The sequence below is a fragment of the Ranitomeya variabilis genome, chromosome 1, assembly GCF_051348905.1.
Source record: "Ranitomeya variabilis isolate aRanVar5 chromosome 1, aRanVar5.hap1, whole genome shotgun sequence".
In the NCBI taxonomy this organism is placed as follows: Eukaryota; Metazoa; Chordata; class Amphibia; order Anura; family Dendrobatidae; genus Ranitomeya; species Ranitomeya variabilis.
Genome location: NC_135232.1, coordinates 237,494,471 through 237,507,083, shown reverse-complemented (window position 1 = coordinate 237,507,083; position 12,613 = coordinate 237,494,471). Strand labels below are relative to the sequence as shown.

General features: G+C 42.0%; 1 protein-coding gene across 3 annotated transcripts in view; it reads right to left on the bottom strand.

Moving 5' to 3' along the window:
• The window catches only part of TMEM132C (transmembrane protein 132C), a 1,041,790-nt gene that overhangs the window by 589,544 nt on the left and 439,633 nt on the right, over window positions 1-12,613 (bottom strand). For all 3 annotated transcript variants that reach the window (XM_077293267.1, XM_077293268.1, XM_077293269.1), the window contains exon 3: window positions 4,036-4,182. In XM_077293267.1, coding sequence (XP_077149382.1) covers window positions 4,036-4,182 — 147 coding nt within the window. The remainder of the gene's footprint in view (window positions 1-4,035; window positions 4,183-12,613) is intronic.

Sequence of the window (12,613 nt, the reverse complement as noted above, 5' to 3'; positions counted from 1 at the left end):
CCCTGCCTGGTGTTGTCCTCAACTAAATAAAGCTGAGCTTCAACCTTCTGCTCCAAATTACCATTTTAAAAAATGCAATAGGCTTTTCCGGCCTACTAAAGGTGTCTGTCTGTGTGCCCCTGCCTGGTGTTGTCCTCAACTAAATAAAGCTGAGCTTCAACCTTCTGCTCCAAATTACCATTTTAAAAAATGCAATAGGCTTTTCCGGCCTACTAAAGGTGTCTGTCTGTGTGCCCCTGCCTGGTGTTGTCCTCAACTAAATAAAGCTGAGCTTCAACCTTCTGCTCCAAATTACCATTTTAAAAAATGCAATAGGCTTTTCCGGCCTACTAAAGGTGTCTGTCTGTGTGCCCCTGCCTGGTGTTGTCCTCAACTAAATAAAGCTGAGCTTCAACCTTCCGGCTCTCATTAAGTGGTTTTTTAAAAAAAAAATGGTGGTTAGGGCCTACTAACGGCTTCTGCCCCTCCCTGGTGTTGCCCTCAACTAAATAAAGCTGAGCTTCAACCTTCTGCTCCAAATTACCATTTTAAAAAATGCAATAGGCTTTTCCGGCCTACTAAAGGTGTCTGTCTGTGTGCCCCTGCCTGGTGTTGTCCTCAACTAAATAAAGCTGAGCTTCAACCTTCTGCTCCAAATTACCATTTTAAAAAATGCAATAGGCTTTTCCGGCCTACTAAAGGTGTCTGTCTGTGTGCCCCTGCCTGGTGTTGTCCTCAACTAAATAAAGCTGAGCTTCAACCTTCCGGCTCTCATTAAGTGGTTTTTAAAAAAAAAAATGGTGGTTAGGGCCTACTAACGGCTTCTGCCCCTCCCTGGTGTTGCCCTCAACTAAATAAAGCTGAGCTTCAACCTTCTGCTCCAAATTACCATTTTAAAAAATGCAATAGGCTTTTCCGGCCTACTAAAGGTGTCTGTCTGTGTGCCCCTGCCTGGTGTTGTCCTCAACTAAATAAAGCTGAGCTTCAACCTTCTGCTCCAAATTACCATTTTAAAAAATGCAATAGGCTTTTCCGGCCTACTAAAGGTGTCTGTCTGTGTTCCCCTGCCTGGTGTTGTCCTCAACTAAATAAAGCTGAGCTTCAACCTTCTGCTCCAAATTACCATTTTAAAAAATGCAATAGGCTTTTCCGGCCTACTAAAGGTGTCTGTCTGTGTGCCCCTGCCTGGTGTTGCCCTCAAATAAATAAAGCTGAGCTTCAACCTTCTGCTCCAAATTACCATTTTAAAAAATGCAATAGGCTTTTCCGGCCTACTAAAGGTGTCTGTCTGTGTGCCCCTGCCTGGTGTTGTCCTCAACTAAATAAAGCTGAGCTGCAACCTTCCGGCTCTCATTAAGTGGTTTTTAAAAAAAAAAATGGTGGTTAGGGCCTACTAACGGCTTCTGCCCCTCCCTGGTGTTGCCCTCAACTAAATAAAGCTGAGCTTCAACCTTCTGCTCCAAATTACCATTTTAAAAAATGCAATAGGCTTTTCCGGCCTACTAAAGGTGTCTGTCTGTGTGCCCCTGCCTGGTGTTGTCCTCAACTAAATAAAGCTGAGCTTCAACCTTCTGCTCCAAATTACCATTTTAAAAAATGCAATAGGCTTTTCCGGCCTACTAAAGGTGTCTGTCTGTGTTCCCCTGCCTGGTGTTGTCCTCAACTAAATAAAGCTGAGCTTCAACCTTCTGCTCCAAATTACCATTTTAAAAAATGCAATAGGCTTTTCCGGCCTACTAAAGGTGTCTGTCTGTGTGCCCCTGCCTGGTGTTGCCCTCAAATAAATAAAGCTGAGCTTCAACCTTCTGCTCCAAATTACCATTTTAAAAAATGCAATAGGCTTTTCCGGCCTACTAAAGGTGTCTGTCTGTGTGCCCCTGCCTGGTGTTGTCCTCAACTAAATAAAGCTGAGCTTCAACCTTCTGCTCCAAATTACCATTTTAAAAAATGCAATAGGCTTTTCCGGCCTACTAAAGGTGTCTGCCCCTCCCTGGTGTTGTCCTCAACTGAACAAAGCTGAGCTTCCACATTCTGGCTTTCGCCCTATACTATCAGATATTAAACTGCATTTGGCCTACTAGTGTGGTTAGGCCCTTGAAACAGTGTCTGCTGCTCTTGGGTTTGCTACTCCACTGAACAAAGCAATGCCGCCTGTTTAGTCCTGTTACCAATTTTGAACTGCATTTAGCCTACTTTATTCTTTGGCCCTATATCTGTTTCCTCCTCATCCTGCCCATTGCCCAGCCACTGCTAAATGAGTCTGCTGGTACATTGACCTAGACCACTACATTCCCCTTGTACTCTACACAGCCAGAATCTGACCCTGCTGAAAGTAAGGTTCCCCTTCCCGCATGTTATACCACCTTACACAGGGACAAAGAGGAAGGTGCAGATGAAAGTGCAGGTTCCTTCATCAGGTGGGGGGGCATACTCGTTGGCGACGTCACTGGCACAGGGCCCCTCAGAGTACGCAAAAGTGTCGCTGCTGGTGGGAGGCGCCCCCGCCATGCAAACACACCGCCGTACTTTGAGGGGCCCTGTGCCAGTGCCAATGCGAACGAGTGGGCCCCCCCCTGCTTGCTCAGGATCACAGCACTTGCAACGTTTAAATACTTACCTTTCCCTTCAACACCGCCGTGACGTAGTCCGCATTTCCTGGGCCCACGAAAAACTTGAGCCAGCCCTACTCCCCCCACAACTTTCCCCCAATTCCCTATGCCCAACTATTATTATACAGTTAATTAAGATTGGCAAGCTTCAGAAACAAGAATGGATGTTTTTGGCATTAAAATGGGCACTGTAGGTGTTTTCCTGGCCTCCACTCACTGCCGACTATGCTTCCCCATTGACTTGCATTGGGTTTCGTGTTTCGGTCGATCCCCGACTTTTAGCGATAATCGGCCGACTGCACTCGACTCGACTCTGGACAAAATCGGGTTTCCCAAAACCCTACTCGATCTTAAAAAAATGAAAGTCGCTCAACCCTACTCAGGAGGACCTGGTCAGTGGTCTGTAGAGAGCTGGGATCACAGTCTCAAATATTACCGTTAGTAACACAGTATGACATAATGGATTAAAATCCTGCAAGGTCCCCCTGCTCAGGCCAGCGCACGTCCAGGAAGTTCGTCATTGCCCATCTGGATGAGCCAGAGTAGGTAGGTAATGTGGTCACATGAGACCAAAATAGTAGAACTTTCTGATATAAACTCCACTCGCCTTGTTTGGAGGAAGAAGGGTAATTGCAACCCCAAGAACACATCCCAACCGTAGAGCATGGTGGGGGAAACATCACACTTTGGGGGTGCTTTTTTTTTAAAGGGGACAGTATGACTGCACTATATTGAAGGTAGGATGGATGGGGTCATATATTGCGAGATTTTGGCCAACCACCTTCTTCCCTTAGTAAGAGCATTAAAGATGCGTCGAGGCGGAGTCTTCCAGCATGACACTGACCTGAAACACATAGACAGGGCAAATATGGAGTGGACCCGTAAGAAGCATTTCAAAGTACTGGAGTGGCCTAGCCAATCTCCAGAGCTAAACCCAATAGAAAATATTTGGACGGACCTGAAACTCAATATTACCAAGTGACAGCTCTGAAACCGATACCTGAAAGATCTGGTGAAGATATGTATGGAGGAGAGAGCCAAAATCCCTGCTGCAGTGTGTGCAAACTTGGTCAAGAACTACAGGAAACATCTGACCTCTGTAATTGCAGAAAGGTTTCTATATCAAATATTAAGTTCTGTTTTTCTATTGTATCAAATACTTATTTCATGCAATAAAATGAAAATTATTTTTTTTAAAATCATACAATGTGATTTTATGGATTTTTTTTAAGATTCCGTCTCCAAAAGTTGAAGTGTACCTACGATAAAAATTATAATTCTCCATTCTTTGTATATGGGAAAACTTGTAGTGTATCAAATACTTATTTTACCCACTGTATGCATCAACTAAAATGATATATCAAGAACCTATAAAGCATTTTGAAGAAAAAAAGATTAAAAAAACAAATTGGTTGACATTTAGTGAAGATGAGAATGGGCAACGTACCTATTACGAGGATTAGGTCCAATTCTCTGACACGTAACTGTTGTAGTCGAATGTTTGCCACCGTTGCCTAGCTCTTGTTTAACATCCCATTGTCTTGGGTCGCTGATCTTCACATTTAGGATGTTGACCCCTTTCTTTACCTTGGCCCTGTATGCAAGAATAAATAAAATTAATGGGTTTATTCTAAAGCTACGTGAAATGCATTTTCTCCATAGAAACAATATTGTGGAAAATCTTCTGCTGCTTTATTATCTTGAAAACTCAAGATTTATGCGAAAAAAGTTAAGAATCAATAAAATTATTCAAACACGTTTGTTTTTAGAAACTGTATATATAAAATACGATCTTGGAATTCAAAACCTGTATGTGTCTGTCTATTTCCAATTAGCATACACAATCTTATCAAATATATCCTTTATATTTCATTGTTAGTTGTTCTTGTGTTTTTTATTGTGTTTTTTGATGATTTTGCTGATTTTGAAAGGCTATAGACACTACCTGACCCTTGTGAATGTGAGTAAGTAACATTTTAATCCACAAAGCTTCCTGCCATTTATCAGTTTGGAAGCCCACTAGCCATTGAGTAGTAAAATAATAAGATCAATACTGGTTTTGTCTATATTGCAATCATGCCGTGGCTTTTATATTTAGACTCACCCTTAAAGGGTATTTTCCAGTTTTAAAGTTATCCCATGTCCATGAGATAGGAAATAACTTCCCAATCATTGGGAGTTTGACAGCTGGCACCCCCACAGATCCCAAGAACCAGGAGCCCTGTGTGAAAGGAGAAGAGGTCGATCGAGTGCAATGACGGTCCATTCATTTTTAATGGTAATGTTGAAGACCAACCAAGTGCGATGCTCGGATATCTCAGAAGGTCATATAGTATAAGAATGAGTGGAGCATCTGTAGGAACACTGCTCCATTCAAACGGCACGCATCATGGCCTAGTTGTCAGGATAGTGGGGGTCCCTGTCTTCAGACCTCCAGCGATCAGAAAGTTATTACCTATCCCATATATAGGGAATAGCTTTTAAACTTGAGACTACTCCTTTAAGAAAGTTCCTTTGTGAAAAAAAATGACAACTCTCAAAAGGTCCTGAAGTTCTGCAGCTGTTAAGACCTGCTGAGAATTTGTCATTGAGCGAAAAGTTTTAATCATCTAGAAGTAAAGGGGGACACTAATAACAGTAGTCCTGCAGCCTTGCCCTTGCCTCGCAATGTTTCTGTCTTGGGATCCCTCTTAGTGGCTTGATACCTGGTCCATACCTTTGATTGGGGTCTCTTTGGGCACACCCAATGACAAGCTAGCCAGAAGCAAGCTGTAATGATTGGAGGGGAAAGGGCCTCTGCGGCAATGTCAAGAAGACAGGGAACAGAAATGGCGGTGGCTGGAAGGTATGCCGCCTCTCCTTTATACCAGGTCAGTAATGATAGCAAAAAGGGCAGTTTGTTAAATGAATGATGAGCTGCATCATGTCTCCTCTGTATATAGTACACTAATTGCACTACGCCAAGCACTTCTGTGTAGGAGGATTGTGGGATTCACCTGCCCATCTCTCTCTACCTGTCTATCCTCTTAAAGATGAATTTTCCAGTGAAGTCTGTCTATTCATTCATTTATGATCGCACTCAGTACACATATCATGTAACATGATGGAGCAAAGGGCATTCAAAATAATAAATATGCTATATAAGTGAGCGTGATGTGCATTAAACCATATCTCCCCGGATGTGCAGACACCACATTGCTTCTCTGACTGCACGCGACCAACCACATACATATTAACTATTTGCTGTGAGCATACAGAATCATTGGGATAGCCTTTGGTGAGCAGCACTGTATGCAAAACAATGCAAATTCTAGGTATTTACATAGATGCACTGAAAACAGCAGAAGGGCTAAATGTTTGACCTTCTCCTCTGTATAATGCAGCTTTATACATAGTAATGTGAACAAGATGATTGCTAAGGATACAACAGCTCATTCAGTCACTGGGAGCATAGAACATTTTTCTTTTATGTGAAAGAGTAATATATATTTGGCAAGCTCACGTTGTATCAAGCTACTCAGAGAGATAACAAAGAAGTAATGCAATTGTTAAAGAACTGTCCATTGACAGACCATCATGCAAGGCTAACAGCTGTCATAACTGCCCATAGTAAAACGAAGGTTCTGGATGAGTGATTTACTTAAAGCGAATCAGTCACCAGGTTTTTTCTACCCCATTTGAGAGGGTTGCCAATCTGAGACCCTGATTCTGGGCTGCTTGCTCTAGTTTTGATAAAATCACTGTTTTCTCCGCTGTCTATCTACCAGTTCTCTAATACTGAGCTCTGTATAACCCTGCCCACACCACTGATTGTCAGCTTACTGTGTGCACTGTGCATAGGCAAAAAGCTGCAAGTCAATGGTGGGGCAGAGCTATGCAGAGCCAATGAATGTGAAGGACTACATGGCATAGGGTTTTTTCAGTCTGTTTGCACCATATGCATATAAAGATGTGGCCTGCCTTTCCTTTGAGCTGGGCATTATTGATGTGGTCTCTCTTGGCTGTGTCCTAGTTGGGCTCAGTCCTCCTCAGCCCTTATCCACATACATGTCACTTGACAAACGGTAAGGTTTTTAATATTAGAGTTAGGACTGTCCCAATTAGGGTCAACATGAAGTGGTGGGATGGCTTTTGCATTTTTTTAATAAAAAACATGTTAACTAAGTATCGTATATTATTTTCATGCACTATGCTATTTATTATTTTACTTACTGAAGGGTATTCAATGATTATGTTGCTGTTTATTGATTTATTTCTGCTCAGTGGCCAGTGCGAACGTATGCTTACATGCTGCATGCTCACCAGTTTATATCCCAGTTCATATCTTTAGGACTACATGGCAGCAGCTTTACTACTCCTCTAGTGATAATCTCCAGCTGACAAAGCACTGATTTTATCAAAACTATAGCAAGCAGCCCAGTAAATTACACTGACACATTGCTGGAATCAGGGTCTCTGTCTCTACATTATGCTCTTCTGAGATTAGGTAGCAATGACCTGGTGACAGATTACCTTTAACCTTACATAGAATGATGTGCTGTTGAATCTGATCTTAGAACTTAGGCATTTGCTATATCTCCTTCTCTACAATACATTTACTCACATGTGAGCTAAAAATGAAGATAAAAGGACTCATCGTGACTTTGCCAGTGTCTGCACACGAGGCCTGGATCCCACTCTTTAATTTGCAAAAGAGATCCTTAGCCACCAGATGTCATCTATAATGCTGGACTCCTCATATGGGACAGAGGGACCCTTTGAGCTTTCCTTTAAAGGGAACCTGACAGCTGATACATGCTTCTCCACGAGCCGCATGCATCAGACACTGAGTGTATGATTTAGCCAGGTATGTTTGACTCGGAAACGCTGTGGCATGGGAAACTAGTTGGACTCGCAGCTTCTCTGCAGCTTCCTCCCACCCTCTTCCATTGACTGACAGGTCTCTCCCGATGCATGCATGCATGGAGAAAGCATTCCGGGGTCCCGCCTATCCGACTGGTCTCCGCTGTGGCTCAGTCCCTGGCAGCATTCAAAGTATTTCTCTATGAAACTCCATAGCATTTCAGAGTCAAACCAATGTAGCTGAAATCATACAACCAGTGTCTGATACATGCGTCCTGTGAATCGGGTGTCAGCTCCATGTTATTGGGTACAATAACACCGAAAACACCTATTATAGGTAAACTCCTGATCTACTCACCAAATGCTACTTTCATAATCTGTGCTCTTCTCTATCTGAAGAAATAACCTGTGTGGTATTATGGGAGCAAGCAGAGGGAGCAATTCTATATAGTTGACTACAGTGTCGGACTGGGGTGACAAGGGCCCACCAATAACATTGACTTTGGGGGGCCCGCTTTTCACCTGCATGCAAATATTATACTACCTTCATTCACAAATTTACCTATATCACTATATAATAATAAACTGGGTAGTGTTAGGGTTGGCGGAACGCACCGAATATATATATTTATTAGAAGAAGTTGGTGCGTTCGCAACCCGGGATCCACCGTGCAGGAAAGCACCTGCAGCTAGATATGGCGGTACAATTTAGTAATATAAACAGACTCTGTTACTTCACAGAGTCTGTTAGCAAGGATAACGCTGTGCCCTGTTTGGCTCACAGAGGAACACAGCTACTTAGTAGAGCAGATGGTGGTCATGCAGTCAAATGCAAACACGCAGCTCCTCGCTTTCATACACCCATGCAAATTAAAAAAAAACAAAAAAAAATATACTCTCTGAATACAGGGACAAAATAATTCCTTCAGACCATAATACCAAGCTAGGCCTTGCAGCTAAAGCGTTATTATTGTAAAATGCTGCTGATAGGAGAGGTTTTCTTTTGAAGAATACTTCTCGTGTATAAACAGGAATTCCTTGTTATATTGGCATCAGATAAAATTTTATAAGTATGAAATCCTATCAGGAAGCTGGACACAAGGGTATAAGTTCCAGACACAGTCGGAGCCTAAGGGGGCACAATCTATTCCTCTGCTCTGTATAAGGATATAAGGAGACCAGTATTATAATTAATATGATAATTGGGAGGCCCTGTGAAACGTTTTCCAGGAGCGGCATTTTACACGGTCACTAGTAACATCTATATCCATGAGTCTATATTCTGCAAATAATATGGAAGACGCTAAAAAAATAAAACAAAGCCTATTTTCTGCTGACAGGAAAGGATTCCCTTGGGTGCCCTGCTTGTTTTTTTAGAATGAGAACTAGTGAGTTCGTTAACAACTTGAAATTACCAAAGTTTTACTTATGTGGGTTACTATGGCTCTGTTTCTGGGAAAAACAGCAATGTCTTTCCTTAATCTCATTCATTTTCTTTACGGAGGACCTGTCACCAAGACAAAGTGGCCAGTTTTTGCTCTCATTATATTCCGGCTGCTACACTAATGAATCTGTTTCTGGGTCCAGAGATAAGGGCCTTTATGTTTAGTGCTAATTTTTATGATCTTTATCAAGAAGGCATTGTCCACAGGGTAATTATACAGTTTAGTTTAAAGGCACGCCTCCAAATAATTATATATGAGCCACGTCTCCTTGATAAAGACAATAAATATCAGCAATAAATAAGACGGACCTATATGGTATTTTTTTTTTTTAAATTGAATACTCAGGGGAGCAGCTAGAATGAAATGAGTGCTAGCAAAAAAGAGGATTCAGAGATCCTCCAAAAATTCAGAAAAATAGCAAAAAAAAGACAGAGATGCTCACCTGCCTAGGCCTCCAAACAAATGCAGAATGGGCCCAACTGCACCCCGAAAAAATGCTGTGCATTCCCATTGTGTGAGCAGCGCCACATACAAGTCTCTTATGTGCAGTCATATGCCAAGCAGGCACCCCCTCCATTAATTTGGTAGGTTGTGAGTGGCTGCCTCATCGGTAATTCTGCACCTGTGTTGCCGTCACCTTAACCACATGGGTCCACTGCATCCTGATAATGCATTTGCTTGGAAGCCTAGGCAGGTAAGCATCTCTGTCTTTTTTTGCTCTTTTTCTAAATTTTTGGAGTATCTCTGAATCCTCTTTTTGTGCTAGCATTGGTTAGAGTAGGACTCGTAAGCGTGGGGACCCGTGACGTGGGTTACGAGCTTGCGTATTTTGGCCAAAATATAAACTAATACCTCACATATTTTTTGTATGTGTTTTTTGCATTTTTTACTCTCAGTGTACACAGTCCATAGACAGTGAGGTGCTTAGTTGCAGGACTAGTCCAGCAATGTTGTTCACTTAGGCTACTTTCACACTTGCGTCATTTTAGATCCGTCGCAATGCGTCGTTTTAGGAAAAAAACGCATCCTGCAGGATGCGTTTTTTTTCCCATAGACTTGTATTGCCGACGGATCGCGATGTATGGCCATACCTCGCGTCCGTCGTGTACTGGATGCGACGTGTTTTGACGGACCGTCGTCACGAAAAAATGTTCAAGGGAACGTTTTTTCGTACGTCGGGTCTGCCATTTCCTACCGCGCATGCGCGGCCAGAACTCCACCCCCTCCTCCCCGGGACTTAGAATGGGCAGCAGATGCGTTAAAAAACTGCATCCGCTGCCCACGTTGTGCCGAATTGTCACAACGTCCGTTGGTACGTCACGCCGACGCTTAGCGACGGCTGCGTACCAACGCAAGTGTGACAGAAGCCTTAGTGATTAATTCCTTAACTCCAGGGCCATTTTCCATTTTTGAATTTTTGTTTTTTGCATCCCTTCTTCCCAGAGCCATAACTTTTTTATTTTTTGGTGAATATGGCCATGTGAGAGCTTGTTGTTTGCGGGACAAGTTGTACTTTTGAACCACGCCATTATTTTTAAAATATTGTGTACTGGAAAACAGGAAATAAATTCCACATCTGTTTTTTTTTTTACCGTGTTCACTAAATGCTAAAACTGACCTGCCACTATGATACTCTGGGTAATTATGAGTTCATAGACACCAAACATGTCTAGGTTCTTTATAATTAATGGTGAAAGAAAAATCCAAACTTTGGTAAAAAAAGGCTCCATTTTCCGAGACCTGTAGCGTCTCCATTTTTTGTGATTTGGGGCTGCATGAGGGCTTACTTTTTCCGCTCCAAGCCTTCGTTTTTATTGATACCATTTTGGTGTAGATATGATCTTTTGATTGCCCGTTATTGCGTTTTATTGCAATGTAGCGGTGACCAAAAAAACTTAATTCTGGCGTTTTGACTTTTTTATGCCGTTTAGCGATCAGGTTAATTCTTCATTTTGAACGCGGTGATACCAAACATGTGTAATTTTTTTTTGTATGGTTTTAATTTGAATGGGGCGAAAGGTGGGTGATTTGAACTTATATAGTATATATATATATATATACTAGACTGTGGCCTGATTCTAATGCATCGGGTATTCTAGAATATGCATGTCCCCGTAGTATATGGACAATGATGATTCCATAATTCACGGCAGACTGTGCCCGTCGCTGATTGGTCGAGGCAACCTTTGACATCATCGTCGCCATGGCAACCATTATGACATCTACGTTGATTCTGTGCCCGTCGCTGATTGGTCGAGGCGAATTCGCGGCAGACTGTGCCCGTCGCTGATTGGTCGAGGCAACCTTTATGACATCATCATCGCCATGCTGTGCCCGTCGCTGATTGGTCGAGGCCTGGCGGCCTCGACCAATCAGAGACGCGGGATTTCCAGGACAGACAGACAGACAGAAAAACCATTAGACAATTATATATATATATATATATATATATATATATATATATATATATATATCTTTTTTTTTTTTAAATACTTTTTTTACTTCTTGCATGCTTAAATAGTCTCCATGGGAGACTAGAAGTTGCAGTTGTCCTATCGGATCTGCTACATATAGGCGATGATCAAATCACCTGTATGTAGAAGAAATGCTCACTTGCTATGAGCACTGACCACCAGGCGGCACTCATAGCAATCTGGCTATGACAACCATAGAGGTCTGCTGGAGACCTCTGGTTGTCATGCCAACCCATCAATGACCCACAATCACGTGACGGGGTCACCGATTATCGGGATTTCTGGCGCGCTTCCCAGAAGCGCAAGTTAAATGTCGCTGTCAGAGATTGACAGCAACATTTGATGAGTTAACAGATGTGGGTTGATTGCGAATCCACCCATGGCTGTTAGCAGCTCATGTCAGCTGTTCAAAACAGCTGACATATGATGGGAAAGATGTGGGCTTGGTGCCGGAGCCCACACCAAAAGGAGAGATTCCGACATGAGCGTACTATTACTCCCAACATCGGAAAGGGGTTAATCCTTCTCAGTTTGTAAATGCACTTTCACAAGTGACATATCCCTGAATTCTGTGTTTCAGCCTTTATTTCCTGCTGTCTTCAGATTTCATAGCAAAAACTTGCTGACAGACTCACTTTAAGAGAGTCATTTCAAATCAGATATATACTTTAGTAATATTCTTTGCTCAGAACTTTCGCAGAAAAAGTATTTTAGGTCTGGGTTCTATGTGCTAACACTGGATTACTCCTTAATTGCCATAAATCTGAAATATTTGGACATTAAAATCCATTAGTTAAACTATCAAAATACTCTTTTTGACTTTACAGATGCTTTATGGAATTAAAAAAGAAAAAAGCAAAAACGTTCTTACTATGGAATATCAGACACGCACAGGACATAATGTGAGAAACCTGGACACCCAGATGCATTAAGTGAAAGAATATGGCAGTCCATTATAAGAAGCAATATGGCTACATTAAATTTGATCCTATGTCACCTCAATTAGTAAAGTGGTAACCTACAGTACTTGCTCTCAACAGTTTCTATTTTAGGTTTTCTGATACAGTTAAATCAATTGCTAAGTAAAATGGTGAAACATTGCATATTGTTGTATTGGATCTGGATGGAGATATTTCTGTTTAACAGTTGGGTATTCTGCTTTAATAGACTTAATTGACATGATTTCTTTAGGACAGCAGCCATATTGGTTGTCACTTCTCATCTAAAGAAAATATTAGTCACATATTAACTTGCAGAAATTGCT